Genomic DNA, 18,759 nt, shown 5'->3' with positions numbered 1-18,759 from the left:
TAAGGCAGACTCTTAGATTTAACAAATGAATGTAGCAGGATCATGGATATGCGATCAATAAACAAAAACCAATTGAATTTCAATAAACCAGAAATAAATGGAAACTATGATTTTAAAATTACCATTTATAATACCATCAAAAATATCAAGTTTCTAGGACTAAATCTATCAAAAGATGTGAAAGACCTTTTATCTGAAAACGATAAAATAAAAGACTTAAATATACAGAAATATACTATTTTCATGGATTGGAACACTCAACATTTAAAGATGCCAATTCTCCCCCAAATTGAACTGTAGATTCAGCTCAATTCAATCAAAACCCCAGCTTGTGTATGTGTAGACATTTATAAGTTGATTCTAAAATTTATATAGAAATGCCAAAGTAACCAAGGCCTTCTGGAAAAAGAAGCAATGGGACGTCATTTCAAGGTTAGGTTATAAAAAGGCTGTGGCTTTCATCTTGAGTTCTCACACTCCTCCCTCCTGGAAAGCTCACTCTCAGGGGAGCCACATTGTTAGGCAGCCCTGTGCAGTGGTCCACATGGCGAGGGATCGAGGCTACCAAACCAAACAAGTGAGCTTAGAAGCAGATCACCCCCAGCCAAGCCTTCAGATGAGACTGCAGCCCTGACCAACAGCTGGTGATTATCCCAGTTTACCTGAGATGGAGGGGTTTCCCAGGACGTGGGACTTTCAGTACTAAATGTGGGACAGTCCTGGGCACACTGGGATGGCTGGTCACCCTACTGACAGCTTGACTGCATCCTCACAAGAGACCTTGAGCCAAAGGCACTCAGCTAAGTTGTGCCGGAATTCCTCAAGCTTGTTCTTTTCAGCTGCTGTTTCGTGGTAATGTAGGACACAGCAACAGAAACTAAGACAGCACTTCACAAAAGGAGATATTAAAATGGATGGGACAAACATGCCAAGATGCCAACTTCAGTGCTCATCAGAGAAACGCAAATTAAAATTACAACCAGCTATCACTACACACCCACCAAAACAGCTAAAATTAAAAAGAGAGACTATCCAAGGTTGGCAAGAATGTGGAGCAAGTGGAACTCTCATACAATACTAGAGGAAGTACGGAACGGTACAACCGTGTTGGAAGACTGTTTGGTGGTATCTACTAAAGCTGAATATACACATATCCTGTGTCATGGCAATTCTACTCTTAGACAAATTCCAACAGAATGATCATCTGTCCACCAGAAGTCACGCACAAGAGTGTGCATAGCTGGACAGGACCTTGGGGGTCATTCACTCCCTTCCTCCCAGCCAACACAGAGGACAGAACAGAGAAGAGGAAGGGCAGAGGGAGAAGAGGATGAGAAAGGAAAAAGGATGACAGTTCTCTACCAGCAACAGAGGCCCCTGTGGGCATGCTACCAGTCTGCTCTTACAGCAAATCCTAGGATGAAAAAAGAAACTGCATTTGAGCTGATCAAGAGAGCCAGGAGCTTAGGTCTTCAACTGGCCACCCAGAGAAGGGATGAGAAGCCCCCGTTCTCCCCAGCTCCTGGTCCAGGCTGAGAACTAAGTGTTCTCAATGTTTTAGGTGTTTTCAATCCAGGGAAACTTCTATTCAACCAAACCCTCAGGATGAATCTGGGTGTATAAAAATGACAAAAAGAGAGGGGCTCTGGCTGATTTGAAAGCCCTGCCTCCCGGGCCTCCCCATACCAGCTATGCCCCCACTGGGCAGACCCTAAGTGCCCCCAGGAAACCCAGGTACTTATCTGCCAACCCCACGTGTCCTGTGGCGGGGCTTCCCCCGCCGCCACTCCAGGCCCCAAGTCCCCTCCACTCACCCCAGCTCTGGGCCCTGGACTATACCAGCCCGTCGTAGAGGGATAGTGCCTGCACGATGGAGGGGTCTGCCTTGGACCCCTCCTGGAACTCCTGCAGCGTCAGCTTCCCGTCGGCATTCTGTAAGCAGAGAGAGGCAGCTGAAGGCAGAGGGATAACCAGCCTCCTAGGACAGGGGCCTCTGACCCGGACCCTGGACACCCCTCCCTTGGAACCAGGGCTGGTCCCAAGAGAGCTCCCCAAGTGAGGTCAGGAGGGAGGCAATGCAGCTCACTGGGTAAGAGAAGTCAGGCACTAGCCAGACCTGGGCACCTCCTGGCTGGGTGACTTTGGGCACGTGACTCACATCTCTGGGCTCATTTCCTCACCTGGGGACTAGAGATGAGTGCATGGCTTCCTTGGGGCACTGGGGTGTACGCTCCATGAGCTCAAGCTGCATAAAGTGCTCAGCCACCCAGAAGCCCCCCATAACTCCGCAGTTACCATTATCACTGCTATTAATTTCCATAAATGGTGGTTAGTCCCAAGCAGCTGAGAGCCTACTGCATTTCTCTGGGGTCACTCTTGGAAGGGCATTTAAACCATTCCCAGAACAGTCTACACTGGACCCTGGGAGGACCCTGGAAGGAGCTCACACAAAGGGACTTTAGTGGGTCTCTTGGAAGAGGGGATGGTTTGGGCCAGAATCCCTTCCCCTGGAGCATCTCTCAAGGAAACCTATGAGAGCAAAAGAAAAAGGCCTTGGAGACCACCACCCCACCTCCTGCACCCAGAGAGGGAAGGCATGACGAGGGTTCCAACAAGCACAGCAGGCCGTCCCCGAGGACTGCCCACTGTGTCCCCCACACACACGCTTATCTCCTGGGATGCTCACAGCCGCCTTAAGAAGAGGCGCTGCTCAGGGGGGAAACTGAGGCTCGTCACACACCCAGGGGCCCATGGCTGGTAACTGGGGAAGCCAGAATTTACACCCAGTCTGACTCCAGGGTGGGCTTTGTTTCCCTAAATAAGGAAGGTATGAAGCGGGGCACTGAAGGAGTGTGTGGCCTTGGCATTGAATAACACTGAACCAGGCTGCGAGAAAGTTAGTCTCCTTGCTGCACACTCTGTCAACACGTCTTTAGATTGTTACCAAGACACCAGTGCAGTCTGAGCCCACATGTCTTCCCTGTCTCTGACATGTGCTAATCTCCCTGTTTTAAGTAAGAAAGTTCAGGCCTCAGGCTCAATGCTTTCAGGACAAGCCCGGGTATCCAGCCAGAATGTAATAAGCCTGACGTCACTATAATTTGTATTGCTTTATTTAAGGCAAGCAATGGGTTTCCTTACCATCCTGATATCAAATTCCCATTTAAAACAAAGTTACTTCAGGTTAAAAATAAAAAGGTTTGATTTCAAGAAGAGTTTCTTATCCTGGGGTCTATGGAGAGAATTCAGCAGGTCTGTAAACTTAGATGGGAAAATAACGAGGTCTTTCTCTTCGCTAACTTCTACCTGGAATTTAGCTCTTCCTTCCATGATGAATCTAAGTGACGATCCCCAACAGAACCAGCAGTACTGGTGACTCTGTCAACCGTGGGGATCGCGGGCGTGCTGGTAACATCACGGCCGCTGCAGGCATGGCGTGTGCGGGTCACCACTTGGAAGGTACGGGGTGGTCAGACCCACCGCGGCTTCTGATTATTTCACATGTTAATGAAGAAGCTCATTTATCCTACATCACAAGTTCTTTTCGAAAAATATTTTGAAAGCTGTATTCCAAAATAACGAGCTTCCTTTTTGACCTTAGGGATTTTATTTGATACAGCTAAAGCTATGATTCTGAGAAGTCCACAGACAACTTCTCCAGAATGCCAAAGGGGCCCATGGCAAAAAATTTAAACGGTTAAGAATCTTAGCTGATAAAATAAAAAGTGTTGGGCAGACTTACTTAACACTCTGGATGCTTGATGGGGATGGCTGCTGACCGGACCAGTGGACACGACACCAGGCTGTGCCGTCTGCCTAGAGCCAGGCCAACAGGTGGTCGGTGGCACCTATGGGAGGTGTGTCTACTCCCCGCCCACTGGGGTCTGAAGCCGGGCCCCTACACCTCACCTCCCTGGTCAAGGTCCAGCCTCACCCTGTCTCACCTTGTCCATCATGGCGAAGATCCTGTCCACCCTCTTCTCGGGGGTGTTCTCCTCTTCGGGGAGCTCCACGGTGTTCCCCTGCCAGCAAAATGACAAGGTAGGGGCTAGGGTCCTGGCCAGCCAGGCTTTGGGTGCTTTGCCCAAAAATTCGTCCCCTGGACCTGGGCTGGTTCCAGATGAGGACTGCCGACTCCCCACAATGCCCTCACCATCTCTGCCATTCTGCTCTGGAACATCCCACCCACCCCAGCCCCCACCTGCCCCCCAAGGTGCAGATGTGCAGAGTGACCGCAGGCAGTGACCCCACCTGGCCAACTCTTCCCCCAGGCAAGAGAGCAGTCACACGGGGGTGGTTCCTCTGGGCCAGACCCGGTCACTCAATTTGATGCCCCTCCTGCCACCCCCCAGCCCACAGGACCCGGGCCTCTCACCACCATCTGGTAAATGGCATCCACGATATCCAGCATCTCGTTCCTGGTGATATAGCCGTCGTTATCCAAGTCATAGAGCTTGAAGGCCCCTGCAATCAACCAGCCAGGGCTGTCACCCCGGCCCAAGGCAGGGAGGCTCTGCCACACTCCCTTCTCCCTCTGCACCGCAACACGCGGTGGGGACCCACAGCCCCATTACTAGTCCAGTCAATGAATATTTATACAGGGACAGACATGGAGAGACACACACACCACACGGACACACGCACCATATCAACTAGGGTTTCAAGAAAAGAAACTAAAAGTAAAAAGAGGGGGCAGTGCGTCTGAGAGCGCAGAGGCCTCAGAGGCTGGCGCTGAGGGAGGGAGGATTCTGGCCCAGGAGGAGCCTCCTTCCCCACGCCCCGCTCCCCTTCCCCGCTGTGGACAACCTAGAAAATAACACAATATGCCTGGCGGGGAGGAGGGAGCTTTTGCATGAATAAAATCTTCTCTTTTATTCTTAAAAAAAAAGAAAGAAAGAAAAGAAAAAGAAACTGCCGGGTTTTCTCGTTGCCGACGCGAGGCAGTGTGAACCTCTTAGCGAGTAGAGTCCTGGCCCAGCTGTTTGCCTCCCAGCTCTTCTCTCCAGATTCCCTGCTGTTCCCCTGCCCGGGACCCTCTCCCCTCCTCCTCCCCCTCCAGCTCTCACAGCTCTCACCCTGCCCCGCTCACTCCTGACTCCTAACAGGGTCAGCTCCTCTCCTCTCGGCTCACACCTCCCTCCTCCTGCCTCGGTTGTGGTTTTATGGGGTTTTTTAAAATACTGTCCCAGTGCTAGACTGATGGTCATGAGAGCAGGTGCCTGTCTGTCTGATTCACCCCTGGACTCCTGGTCTACTGTCCAGCACTGATATGTGGCCGTGTTCGGTCAATATCTGTTGGGTGAACGAGTGAATGACTGAATGAATGATACCAGTCATCAAAACAGCGGCCACCTAAGTGGTGGATGCAGCATGGGAGCCAGTCCTTTAACTGCACACTGCACTGCCCGCGGTCCCTTGTCTGCACCTGCCGGAATGCCCCCCGGCTTCCACGCCATCTGTCCACCCCGCCTAATTAAGCCACGTTCCTCCTGCACAGCCACCTCCAGGAAACCTCCTCCGACCTGGAAAGGCAGGACGCCGGTGCCGCTCTCTCAGCCCTGGACGGTCGACCTGGCCCCGTCATCTGGCCCCCCTCCGGCCTGGGACCACCCAGCAGCCGCCTGACAGAGCCCTGGGGCAGGACTTACACCGCAGCTTCTCATCCAGGGTTCCCCGCGAGGTCACCGACAGCGCCTGGATGAACTCGGAGAACTCAATCCGCCCGTCCTGACAGGAGAGAGGGGCAGGGTGGCCTCGGTCAGCGCCAGGCCACCTGGTCAGGCCGGACCTTGGGTGGGTGGTGATGGGCAGCGGGAGGCACCAGGTCTCCACGGCCAAGGCCACCCAAGTGGACGAGGGACAGGAGAAGGAAGAGGGAGGGGAGGAAGTAGGGTGGGAAAGGGGACAGGCTGGGCAGGAGAGACAGGAAGAAGGGGTGAGGCTAAGGGAGAGCCTGACTCCAGATCTGATGGGAGAAAGAGCCAGAAGGCACCACCGACACACACACCCCCTCTCTGGGCCAGAGCCGCCCGGAATCCCCTTCCCCTTGGCCTCGAACCACAGGCTCAGCGGCCTTGCAAGAGGGCAGGGCTCTAGATGGTTCCATCCTACCTACTTGTTTTGCAAACAAGGAAACTGAGGTCAGGAGAAGGCAGAGCTTTTCCCAGGGCCAGGCAGTGTGACTTCAGCCTGGGGACCCCCGGGGAGAAAGCCAGGGCATGACAGAACAGAAACCACCCGAGGGCCCAACAGCACGAAGTGTGGAAACAAGCCACAGTAAGTGCACCATGAATACGGGGAGCCAGGAACAATGCGGGCGTGGGACAGAGTCCAGAGGACTGTGGACGCCGCAACAGTGGATGTGCCAACTGTCAGCACGGCCATCGCCAGGAGGGGACACAGGCTACAACACAGATGAGCCTTGAAAACATGACGCTCAGTGAAAGAAGCGGGGCACAAAAGATCCCCTACTATACGGTGCTCAGAGCCTCAGTTTCCTCGTCTGCAAAACGGGGGTATTAAAAGGACATACCCCACAGGTGGCTGGTGTAAAGCTTCACTAAAGAGAATCCCCATAAAGGGCTCAGCACACAGTAAATGTTCAGTAAATGACGGTTATGACTATAAATCCTGCTGTTATCCCCGGAGGCATCTGCATTTTGTGCTTGTAAGAAAAATGTCAAGCTATACACACGTGTGCATGTGTGCATATATGTGTGCGCACATATCGGTGCAGTACATGTGTGTGCACGTGCGAGTGCGTGCACTTTTGTGCATGTATGTGTGTATGCATGCATTTTTGCACGTGTGGGTTGTGTGCGTGTTCGTGCTTGTGCACATGTGCGTGCATTTCTGTCTGTATGTGTGCATGAGCGTGCACACGTGCGTGTGTTCCTTCTCCAACAGGGAACGTCAGCAGGAGAGAGTGGGTGTGGAGACACTGCGGTTCCGCGGGAGCCGAGCAGGCTGCTGCAGGAGGGAGGGGACTGGGCTGGCGCAGGCCCCGTCCATCCCCAGCTCACCTTGTTTTCATCAAAGACGTTGAAAACAAACGTGGCAAACTTGGTGGGGTCTCCAAATGGGAAGAACTGCTTATAGATCTTCTGGAAGCCGGCCGCATCCAGCTGCCCGCTGGGGCAGTCCTTGATGAAGCCCTTGTACCTGGAGGTAGCAGACCAGGCGAGAGAGCAGGAAAGAGACGCCAACATCACCCACCTGCCGGGATCCTGCCCAGCGCCCCGGAAGGCGGTGAATCCCCGTCCAGAGAGACAGGGCCACACAGGGGTCGTGGGCTCATCCCACTTCTGCCTCTCGCTAGCTGTGTGGCCCAGGACAGGTGACCGCACCTCTCTGAGCCTCATCTGTACAAGGCGGATGAGAGTTGCCATGAGAATGAACCCAGACACTGTGCACAGAGCACTTGGCCACTCAGCCCCGTGCTCTGCACAGGGGGGGCTAAAACAAAACTCACACCGACAACCCCCCAAGCCGCGCTCTAGCACAAGGCACTCCCACCTCCACCACCTTCTCCCCTGAGCCCCTCCTGGCACCACAGAGCCGGGCAGGCTGGTGGTGCTGGTGGGCAGAGCCACCATATGGGGCCGGCAGCTGGCTCCTCCCACACGCCTGCACCCCCCACTATGCACACACCCCCTCTCCCGGCCTCTGTTCCAGGATACTGTGTAAACAGACGCAGGAACAGCGCAGCAAGCTTGGAGGGCACCCTGGTTTGTTCCAACGGGCCTTGTCCACCCTCCACCCCAGTGCCCACACAGCACCCTCCAGACACCCAGCCAGCTGATAGCAGCATGGCTTTGCAGTCCACACTGTGGTTCTGCCATTTGCTAGCTGTGCAAGCTCAGGCGAGATCTTTCACCTCTCTGAGCCTCAGTCTCCTCATTTATAAAAAGGGACGGTTATCACCCATCTTGTCAGGATTGGGTGGGAGGATGATGTAGCATACTTGGCACAGGGCTGGACTTAAAAAATAATCACTAGCATGATCTTTAGTATTATGAACTCAAATGCGCTGTTTTAAACCAATTCACGAGTTGGCTCCTGTGTGTAGCTTAGCAACTCCAACTGGGACGTACATCCCTGAGGAGTCCCAGCAGAGGGAAGCTAGAGAGAGCGATGGGCTGTTACCAGCTGCAGCTATGACCCCCGCTGGGCCACTCTCTGCAGGGGACTCTGCAAACCTCATTCTCCTGGAAAGCCCGTAACAGCCCGATGAGCAAGGGACTGTGAGAAAGCTCCCTTTAACGACGCAGAAACGGAGGCTCAGAGAGGGGAAGATCTGCGAGTCCTCGCAGCCCAGACCGGAGCTGAGGTGGGGCTCCAAGGTCAACGCCACAGGGGCCAGATGCTCAGAGACACGGGGTCACTGAAGACTTCACACCTGCCCTGCTGTGCTGGGTCCTAACGAGACCCGCGTGAAGATCCCGCTCTCCTCTCACAGCCAAGGAGAGGATTCTGGGAGCATCGCACTTGAGGCTGCTGGTGGCGCCATCACTGGGGTCCATACCTGGAGGGAGCATGTGGAGAAGCCACTGTCCCCCTACCCACCGGAGAACAATCTAGGGCCTGGGATGGGCGCTGGATGCACGAGGACCTGAAAGGCCCCCGAAGGAGGGAAGCTTGGGAATTCTGCGCCCCAAAAGATGGAAGTCAGAAGTCAACAAGAAAACAAGACTCTTGCTAACACATCAGCTGTTCCCTAGGGGTGAGGGAGAGGCTGGGAGGAGAGCAGAGACGATGGAGTGGGGTGGAGCTTCCCTCCTGGGGTCGGGCTGGAGGGGGCACCCACTGTCATGACAGTGCCTACAGCAAGTGTGAGGTCATAAAAGAGGCTAGGCCTCCGCACCCCTCCCCAACCCCACAGGGCACCTCGAGGGGCCAGAGGCCCAGGGAGGCGGGTCCCAGCTCCGTAACCGGGGTCACTGCCCCGTCTCGCCCTCCTCCTGGACCTGTGACAACAGCCCCTGCTGGGCACTGAGCTCAGCCTCACGGACGGTGCCTCACGTGGTCGCCACCTCAGTCCTTGGTGGTGGGTTCAGGGAGCCCATTTCGTGGACGGAGGCACTGAGGCACAGGGCTTGGGTGTCCTCCCACAGCAGGTACCAGGAAGGGACTCCGCCCCTCCAGCTCTCTCCCCTTAGAGCCTCCTTCCCAGTGGCTCCGGGCTCAAATCTTCACACCTGGGCCAGGACGCAGAGCCAGGGAGAAGGAGCGTTTTGGAGACAAGACCTGGTCTGCGACCCCAACTCCCTGGCCAGGACGGGTCCCTGGGCAAGAGAAGGGGACAGGCCTGGCACCGGGACTTGATGATCCATGTCTGGGCACTTCCCACTGTCACCAGACGGCTCTGGGTGCCGGGAAAGGGGCCATTCCTTCCCCTCGGGCTCCCTCTGAGCTTCCCATTTCTCCACGATGGACTTGTGTCACTTGAGTAATTCTAAAAGATTATTAAAAACAATAAAGAGAACACAAAAGGCGCCCAAAGGCCTCTCCTGGACGGGTCCCTGTGGGTGGCTCACAGGGCCGGCTCCCCAGAGGGGAAGGCGTGCTCCGAGGAGCAGCAGAGGGGGCTGTCAGCGCTGGGAGCAGCTGCGGTGGGCCGGCATGGGGGCCCCGCAGCATCAGTGCGGGGCAGGTGTGTGCAGGGAGGCCGGCCTCAGCGGGGAGCCTTCCGGGGGCCTGTCTGGTTACCCCTGCAGAGGCTGTCACGTCATCAATTAGCAGGGCCCCAGGAAGAACCCCCCACAGGGCAATGCCCGATCGATTAAGGGGGGCCCCAGCTCAATGGCCCAGCCCCCTCTCCCCCACCTTATTCCACACCCAGCCACACTTTCTAGAGCTTGCCATGCCATCTCCAGCCTCAGGCCTTTGTACCTGCAGGTCCCTCACCTGCAAAACACGGCCTCCTCTTCTTTACCTGGCTAATCCACTCACCTACCAGGTCCCAGCTTAGGTGTCACTTCTTCCAGGAAGTCCCCCCAGGCCCCCAAAGGCTGCCCTGCTCCTCTGCTCCTGCACCCCTTGGGGGTCCCCAGCACAGCACGGACCACACTGTATCATATCTGCCTCCAGGCTGTGTCCCCCACCCGACTGTGAGCTCCCTCACACCACGGCGCCCCGATGCCTGGCCCATATGGGGGCTCAGTAAATGTTTGTCCAGTGAGCTCAATGAATGAGCACACAAACTGCCAGGCAGGGACAGAGAAAGCGGCAGCCCAGGTGTCCGGTGACTTCCTCCTGAGCCCTGAGGACCAGAACCCGAGAGCTCCGCGGGGATGGTTAAGAGAACCACTGATGTGCTCCCACCCCTCCGTGGACTGGTGGGGACCTGGGGGCCCAGAGAGGGAGACAGACTGGCCCAAGGTCACACAGCAAGTCAGCAGCAGAAACAAGCCTTAGACCCAGGGCTCCTGCCTCCCAGGCTCCCACTCCGCCTGCCCTTCCGGCAAGCCAGGCTGCACCACCTCCACGTAAAGGCACGGGCAAGTGCCTGCTACCCAAACATTACATAACCCCATTGTTCATCCTCGGGGGGGCACCCTGCCTGGCTGGAGCAGAGAGAAGGGGCGGTCTGAGCTGTCCCAGACACCCCAGTTGCCCCCAGGGCTCTAATTCGCCCTGTGAGTCATCACAGCTCCGAGGCCAGGACTTCATACCATGGTCCAGTCCTGAGGTGTGGCCCCCACTGGTCGGCTGAGTCAGGACACCCCCCACCAGGCACACACCCCCTCCCCACTGCAAGCACCCCAGGGAGCTGCCGCCTCATGATGAAGTTCATGCCCAGGAATTCCGGCCCCAGGATGACGGAGAGCGTGACTCCGTCCCCCACCCGGGCCCAGGCCTCAGGTTCCCACAGGCCCGGGCTCCTCCCTCTCCTCCCGGGCGGCCCCCCTCCTTCAGACAGGCTGCCACCAGGAAACCTGCGCTGGTGCCTGCCTGGAGACGCGGGCCCTGTGCTCCAGTCCTGGCCCCGGCCTGCCTCGCTGTGAGAGGGACCCCCAGCAGGCCCCTTCCCTGCAACGCCCCTCAGTTTCCCTGCCGGAAAAAGCAGCCTAGACCAGATCAAGGTTTCTTCACCCAGCACCACGGACACGTGGGGCTGGATGGCTCTTGGCGATGGGGCCGTCCCGTGCACTGGAGGGTGTTGAGCAGCATTCCTGGCCTCCACCCACGGGATCCCAGTAGCACCCCTCCCCCAAGTTATGACATCCAAAGCTGTCTCCAGACAGGGGCAGAATCACTCCTGGTGAGAACCACTGGACTAGATGGCCTCTGGGGACCCCCAGAAGTTTGGGAGGGGTCTACCATAGTGTCTGCCTTTCCAGCAGTCTCTGCTTGTGAACATCAGCTACCATTAGGGACCTACTGAAAGCCGGGCACCGGGCTGCGCACTTTCCAGGCAAGATTTCACCGAATCGTCCCAACAAGCCTGGGAGATGAGGACTGTTACGTCCATTTCACAGATGGGGAAACTGAGTGTGGGGCAGGTTAAGTCCCCTTCTGGCTCAGGGCTTTCACCTGGCTATTTCTTCTGCTCGGCCCCACTCTTTCCCTCCTCCTTACCCGGCCGACTCCTGCTCACCCTTTCGTTCCTGGCTCCAGTGCACCTCCCTTCGAGAAGCCCCCTCTGGCCACCCCAGACCCAGTCATGCTCCAGTACACACACTCACAGCACCCTGTCCCCGGACTGGGCCTCGGTGGCGCCTTGCGCAGCTGTGCACGAGGCGAATGACCTGTGTATCCATGTGATGATGGCCCAGCGGGTGCACCGCATGGTCCGCCGAGGCAGGACCGAGTCTTCCAGTTCACCCGAGTCTGCGGGGCCCACCACAGCGCCTGGCACACAGTAGGTGCTCCAGAAATGTCAAACAGAGTCCCACGGCTAGCAGACAGGGTGGCCAGAACCGGAGCCCTCTGCTACCGCCTCTGTGCTTGTGCCGGACAGGGAGACGGCCGAGCTCCAACATCCCGCCCGGCTCTCCAGCAGCCCAGAGTCGCCGGCCGAGGCCCGAAGCCCTCAGTGGCCCTGCTTTCCTCAACCCCTCCCCCTTCATTCCGGACCCAAAGTGGAAGCAACAGTGGTCCTACCATCGTCGCTGGCACCGGTCAGGCCAGAGAGCAGAGGAGAGACACAAAAAAGCATCCTGTTATCACAGTTCTCACCGAAAACTGGCAACTTTGGGGGACCAGCACTGTCAGGTCAGGGCAGGATCTCGAGGACCAGCCCCTGAGTCTCCAGGCACCACAGAGGACTGACGGCCTGGGGTCCACCACGCGGGCCCCACGGTGACACGTCACCCAGGAGGGCACTCACTTCAGAGAGTGCTTCCAGTGTGCGGTAGGAAGGAGTGAGGGAGAGAGCTATTATTATTATTATTAATCTCCATGCTTATTGTTTCACTGGCTGCACTGAGCATGCAGGAATTCTGTAACATGAAAAAGGAGTTGAATCTTTTTAAGTTTAAAGAACTGGAAAGGCTTCCGAATCAGCACCACCCCTGACCCGTGTGCAACCCTGGCGGCAGACTTTCCCTCTCTGAGCCTGTTTCCTTGTCTGCGTGGCGTTTATCTGGAGGCCACCCGCCTACATAACTTCTTCAAGAGCAGGGGTCTTAACTCTTTGGGGGCCAGAGAGCCCTTTGGGAACCGGAGAAGCTGTGAAACTGAGCCCCGGGGACGGGCACAGCCGGAGAGGGCTATGCACACAGGGTCCAGCCCCACGCACACAGGTTTTTGATAAACCCGTGTTGGTTGACTGTGTCCAGAAGCCGGCTCTTGGAGACAGAGTGGAGACGAGAAGAGAAAAGCCTGGATTCGACAACTGCAATCTTACACTTCTTTAAAAGGGAAGGGAGAAAAGAAATCTCATTTCATAAAAACACTGAAGGCCGAATGCCACTGACAAAGCAGTCCCAGCTCACGCTGGGCTTCCTCTGCGCACGCCTCCGCCCCTCCTCCGCCCCGGCCGCGCCACCTGCGGCCCCCGGAGGCTCCAGCCACCTCGCCTCCTTCGGTCCCTGCTGCCCCCAGCGCCCGGCACTGGCCTGGCACACAGCAGCTGCTCAGGAGACATTTACTCAATGAACCAACCAACAAATGAGTGAATGAGTGAACGAACGCTCCCCATGACACGAGTCCAATTCCCGTTCAGCTGCTCGTTCTCCGAGGGCCCGGAGCAAAGCCCCAGCGCTGCCAGGGCCTCGGTTCCCCGAAGGCCTCAGCCTGCTAGAACTTTCCGGAATTCATCGCTCAGTTCCCATGGAACCTTGTCCTCTGGGACACAGCTGGGAGCAAGGCCCGCGTCGCCCTCTATGCCCATCTCCCTCCACGCCAAGGGGTAAGGATGCAGGGCCGCCTGCTGCAGTGTGAACGGCGGGGCACGAAGAGAGAGACGAGCCGATAACAGAGCAGAACCCAGCTGCAATCAGCCAAACGCGCCGGCAGCGCCGCGGCGGCCTCGCCCACTGCTCTCCCAGCGTCTTCCCAAACAGCTCCCTTCCTGCCAGCCCCTCCCGGGCTCCCTGGAGACCTGACTTCACACCACCCTGGAGGAGGGTCCCAAACACAGCCCTGCGGAGGGCGCCTCTTCCTCCCCCCCGCCCTGTCCTCCCACCCCCGCCGCCTTCACACACACACACACACACACACACACACACACACACACGGAGCTGCGTACCCTGGACAAGTATCTCTGCCCCCTCCAAGCCTCAGTTTCTTCAGAATATTTGGAAAATAGAAAATATAAGAGAAAGAAAGGACCCATAACCCATGTTGCCACCACCCCACACACCCGCTGCCAGCCTCTGGCCGGTCTCCCATCCTCTTTTCCCCCTGTTTCTCATCGTGGAATGGTGTCAGGGGTCCTGTTTGTGACATGCTGTCTCCACTCAGGATCGTGGCCTCTTCATGCTCCAAGTGATCATGATGTTCACACTCATCTTTAAGGGCCTGCTGCAGTTTCTATAATTTTATTTATTTTTTTTTCCCCCAAAGCCCCAGTAGATAGTTGTATGTCATAGCTGCACATCCTTCTAGTTGCTGTACGTGGGACGTGGCCTCAGCATGGCCAGAGAAGCGGTGCGTCGGTGCGCGCCCGGGATCCGAACCCGGGCCGCCAGCAGCGGAGCATGCGCACTTAACCGCTAAGCCACGGGGCCGGCCCTACTGCAGTTTCTTAATCAGCCCCCACTAGGGTTCCTGATCTTCCACTGCGACAAATCGGGCTCAGAGTGGGAACTGAGACGGGTGGGACAGGGCAGGGAAGGTGCCAGGCTGGCTGCAGACTCTGACATGGGCCTCACTTCTCTAAGCCTCCAGCCTCCTTCCTCTGCCAAAAATAGACAGCTGCACCAGCAGCTCCCGGCTGGGAGCGGCTGAGATGACGCCGTGGGGCACCGAGCGTGGAGCCTGTCCCGTTGGCGCTGGCCCGGGCGTCACACTGCTGTGACCTGGCCTGTACCCCTCACAACCTGGGGCCTAGGCTCTCCTGGAGGACCTGGGATGCCACCAGCACCGAGGCCTGAGTTCTAGTCCCAGCTCTGCTTCTGCTCCCTGGGTGGCCCGGGACAAATCACAGAGTCACGTAAGAGCCCAGGGCCCTGGTTCCCCTGCTGTGTGGTGGCTACTAAAAGTCAGCACAAAACAAGACAATCCTGTATCATCGAGCTGGAGAAACAGGGCTGGAGGATCAGTGCAGACCTCTCCGAGGAGGGGACACTGGAGTGGAGATGCCAAGATCTGGGAGCGGAGGGAACAGCAGGGACGGCGGCTCTGAGGAATGAATGACCTCGGGATGGGTAGGGACAGCAAGTGTGGCTGGTGCCCGGAGAGCCGGGGAGAGGGTGAGGTCAGGGACCTCGGGGAGCCCTGAGGGCCAGGCAAGGGGTTAGGGCTTTATTTTAGTGCAGTGGGAAGCTGCAAAGGGGCTTTAAATGAGGGAGAGAGAGAAACACAGGAGGAAGCTGCAGCCGCATCCCTGGCTGAAGCTACCTGGGCACCAGCAGGAGGGAGAGGAGAGCTGTCCCCTGCGCCCGCTGCTCTCCATGTGACCTTCCCTCCTGTTCCCCACTCCCACCCCAGATGGTTTCGCCCTAAATTGTTTGCTGCCCCGGTGGGCTGGGCTCAGGACCCCAAGTGTTCCCAGGGGAGGGCGGGCATCGGCGCCTTCCCCAGCTGCCAGGCGCCCTGAGAGCTGTTGAGAACATGAAGGGGCACCTGCTGGAGGCTGTGGTGAGAAAGGTCCTCTGAAAACGGGCCAGAGCATCTGGGACACAGGTGTTCATCCTATTGTCTCCTGTGCAAAGGACAGAGGGGATCGTGGGCCTCATACAGTCCCAGTGAACCAATGAGGTTCAGGCCAATCGAGGGAGAACAAATGGGTTCATTTTGTGTGTTAGAAACCACTGCACTGGCTGCCTGGAGCACTGGAGGAGACTGATCCAGAGTGCCATAATCTGTGATCCATTACCAATGTCTGCTGTGGGCACAGGCGGGGAGAGCGGAGGTGTGAGTGTCACTGTTTAATCATCCTTGATCTAGCTTCGCCCTGTGGGATGTGGGATGTAGCCCTTCTAGAATACAACAGTGACGTGGGTGGTGGGCTGACCCAGGAGGGCCAGAAAAAGGTATGGGTCAACTATCTCCTAGCCTTGAAGGCACCACCAAAATGAACCAGAGGACGTTCACTTGAGGTCCACAGAACTTTATGAGCTCGTTAGAGAGCGTTCCCCTACAGCAAGGACTGGGCGACACAGGGCCCAGGGTCCCGGTTCTGTGGTGGAAGGATCAGCAACTGCTCTCTACTGGCCTGCCTCTTTGGCGTCCCTGCTGCTCCTCAAACACGCCAGGTCCATTCCCACAGCCAAGCCGCTGTCCTTGCTGTTCCCTGTGCCCGGAACACTCTTCCATGGCTGAGTCCTTGTCGTCCAGGTTTCAGCTCAAATGTCAGCTTAATGAATGAACGAGAGTCACACCACCTGTCCAGGCCTCAGTTTCCCCATCTACATAAGGCGGAGGGGACCCTCAACCTCAAGACTGCTCCATGGGTTGTTCTGATGAGGGTATCAGCATTATTATTTATTATTATTATTAACACGCCAACAGAGACATTACTAGGCTCTGTTCCAAATATCTTATATGAATGAGCTCATTTATTCTTCACAATACTCCCATAATTGCACTACTTTTACCCTCTCTTTCCAGAAGGGGAAACCGAGGCACCGAGCAGTCCAGTAACTTGTTGAAGGCCACTCAACCAGGACATGGAAGTGGGGACTCAAGGCCAGTGCCCGGGCTCTGGGGGCCTCCCGCCTCTCCAAGAGGAGGCCCAGGTGTGAGCAGGGAAGACGGGCGCTCGGAGGCCTCGTCTGGGAAACGCCCTGAAGGGACCCTCCTCTGGGTGACTGAGGACAGGGGAACGAGGCCACGTCTAGAGGGAGCGCGGCCCACAGCGGCGCCGCGGAAGCATCCGCTGTCCCCCAGGGACTGACAGCGCCCTCCTCGCCCTGCCCTTCTCTAGGCCCTGCCCTTCTCTGGGCCTCGTCTGCATGGAGATGACAAACGTGTGGACCCCAGGACAGCTCCAGGCATCAACGGCACGTAGCTGAGGCACCTGGGCCGCGCCTGTTGGGCGCTGAGCAGCCGCTCTGCCAGGCCCTGGGGTCACAGCAGTGGACAGGGCAGCGCTGGCCCTCAAGGCCACGACAGGAGGCAGGAGGGAGAGAGACGTGGAATTGCTGCCTGGTGTGTCCCACGCTGCGATGGGGGCCCCTCACCCAACCTGGGAGCCCGGGGGGGACAGGGGCTCAGGAAAGGAGGCCTGAGGGTGAGACGGTGGCAGCCACGCCAAGAGGAGGAGGGGTGCTCCCAGCAGGGGGAGCAGCCCGGCCAAGAGCAGGAAGCCCCAGAGAGTAAGGTGAGTTCGGGAAGGCGGGCAGAGGGCAGAGGGAGTTGGCGGTGAGACTGGAGGGGTCAGCAGGGCCGAGCCAGGCCTCATAACCATGTCACCATGACGGGGGCACGGACTTCACCCAAGGTCCAGGCAGGGTTTAGGCAGAAGCCTGGCATCATCAGGTTTATGTTTGACAAAGACTCCTCTGGCTGCCGCGTGGGAAGGAGGGAGATTCTGTACAGACGGGGAATCCAGGAAGGCTTCATGGAGGAGGCGACTCAGGTGAGCTTTGGGAGAGTAGGGCTCAGACAGCCCAGGAAGAAAGGGTGGGGCGTTCCGTGAGGGAGAGAGAGCCTGGGGATAAAGACCTAGAAGCAGGAATGTTTCTGGAATGCTCGCCTGGGGACGTGGAGAAGTGGAAATGAGGTCGTAGGCAGGTCAGGCCCACACGCAGGGGCCCTAGGATGTGGGGGAGGAAGAAGGGGCAGCGGCTGCTCCCTCCACATCCACTCGCCCTGCTGGGCACAGCCAGCTCATCACCCAGGGTCTGCCCACCTGGCCGGGTGTCCTGCAAGGGGCCAGCAGAGCCGGGCAGGGCACCCTCTGCCGCCTGTACTCAGGGACACGGAGGGATAGGGAGTGGCCCCTAGGGGAGTCTGGCCCTGCCCCCAGCAGAGCTCCCCCAGGAGTCTCACGGCCTGGGTCCTTGCCTGGCCCCCCATGGCCCAGCTGTGTGACTGACAGCACGTCTCTAGGCCCCAGGGCCCCATCGGAGCAGTGGACAGAAGACACTGGCAGTGGCTGTCATCTCCTGTGAACTGTGCCACGACCTTTACAGGGATGTCTCCCCAGTGCGTCATCATTCCTGTCCTACACATGGGGAAACTGAGGCTCAGAGGGGCTGGATCACTTGAGGTCACTTGGACTGGAAAGGCAAAGCCAAGACTCAAGAGTCTATTTCTAAACCACCAAACCTTACTGGAGGTCTCTAAGCTCACCTCCTCGCTCCCCTAACCCCCCAACTCAGGTTCACCTTAGAGTGTGGGCCTCTCCCGTCTGCTCCACATTCCACAGTGACAGACAATGTGCCCCTCTCCCCTCCCCAGCCCAGGGCAGGCATCACTAATCCATTAGAGACCTCATTAATCCCTCACTGCTGTACGTTCCATTTGTTCCACAACATACAGCCTCAGAATCCTTCTTAACACGGCACTCCAGGCAGCCACTAAGGATTGATTAGAGCTGCCATCCAAGAGGAAACCTATTTACCATCCCTGATCCAGTCTAATCGATCACTTTATAGAAGGGGTGGCTGAACCCCAGAGAGGGGATGCTTTCCTGACAAAGCCGGGCCTGGGACCCAGTCTCCCGACTTGTTTCTGGTCCAATCCCTTCCCTTTGGTGGGCAGGGCCTGGAATTAACACTTCAGGGCCTGGGGGTCCTTAGAGATGCCACACAAGGCAAGGAGTCACCAAGACCCCGCCCCGCACCTGCCCCAGTTCAGCTGGATCTACGTCACTCCCTCGTGAGCCGAGGAATCCGAGTAAAGGCGGCCTGGACTGGTCTGTGGCTGACCCACCCTCAGAGGCCCCTCCACGTGCCCCTGTCCTGGGCAGCTGGCCTGCTGTCCGCTCAGCACAAACCCAACAGCCCCACCCCCAGCCCAACCCCCACCCCGAGTTTGGGGAAAAGCAGCCACTCACCACTGCTGCACCTCCTTCTCGGTAACTGCAAGAGAAAACAGGAAAGTAGCCTTTTAGCTCCGGGCGGCATCCTGGGGGTCAGGCAGACACTGGGGGGACTCCCACCTGCCCTCCCCACCCCCCAGCCCCACGGCCTGCCTGCCGACGTC

The 18,759-nt window shown here is 57.3% G+C and overlaps 1 protein-coding gene across 1 annotated transcript in view; it reads right to left on the bottom strand.

Annotated features, from left to right (window-relative positions):
- NCS1 (neuronal calcium sensor 1) overlaps positions 1–18,759 on the bottom strand; it is a 47,174-nt gene that overhangs the window by 4,900 nt on the left and 23,515 nt on the right. Inside the window, exons 2-7 of the mRNA XM_058524292.1 lie at positions 18,611–18,635; positions 7,023–7,161; positions 5,649–5,727; positions 4,376–4,464; positions 3,945–4,022; positions 1,815–1,932 (exon numbers count right to left, since the gene is read on the bottom strand). Of these exons, the coding sequence (XP_058380275.1) occupies positions 1,834–1,932; positions 3,945–4,022; positions 4,376–4,464; positions 5,649–5,727; positions 7,023–7,161; positions 18,611–18,635 (509 nt within the window). The 3' untranslated portion in view covers positions 1,815–1,833. The remainder of the gene's footprint in view (positions 1–1,814; positions 1,933–3,944; positions 4,023–4,375; positions 4,465–5,648; positions 5,728–7,022; positions 7,162–18,610; positions 18,636–18,759) is intronic.

The sequence above is a fragment of the Diceros bicornis genome, chromosome 28, assembly GCF_020826845.1.
Source record: "Diceros bicornis minor isolate mBicDic1 chromosome 28, mDicBic1.mat.cur, whole genome shotgun sequence".
NCBI lineage: Eukaryota > Metazoa > Chordata > Mammalia > Perissodactyla > Rhinocerotidae > Diceros > Diceros bicornis.
The sequence above is the reverse complement of the archived record's forward strand: the minus strand, read 5'-3'. Positions and strand labels throughout refer to the sequence as shown.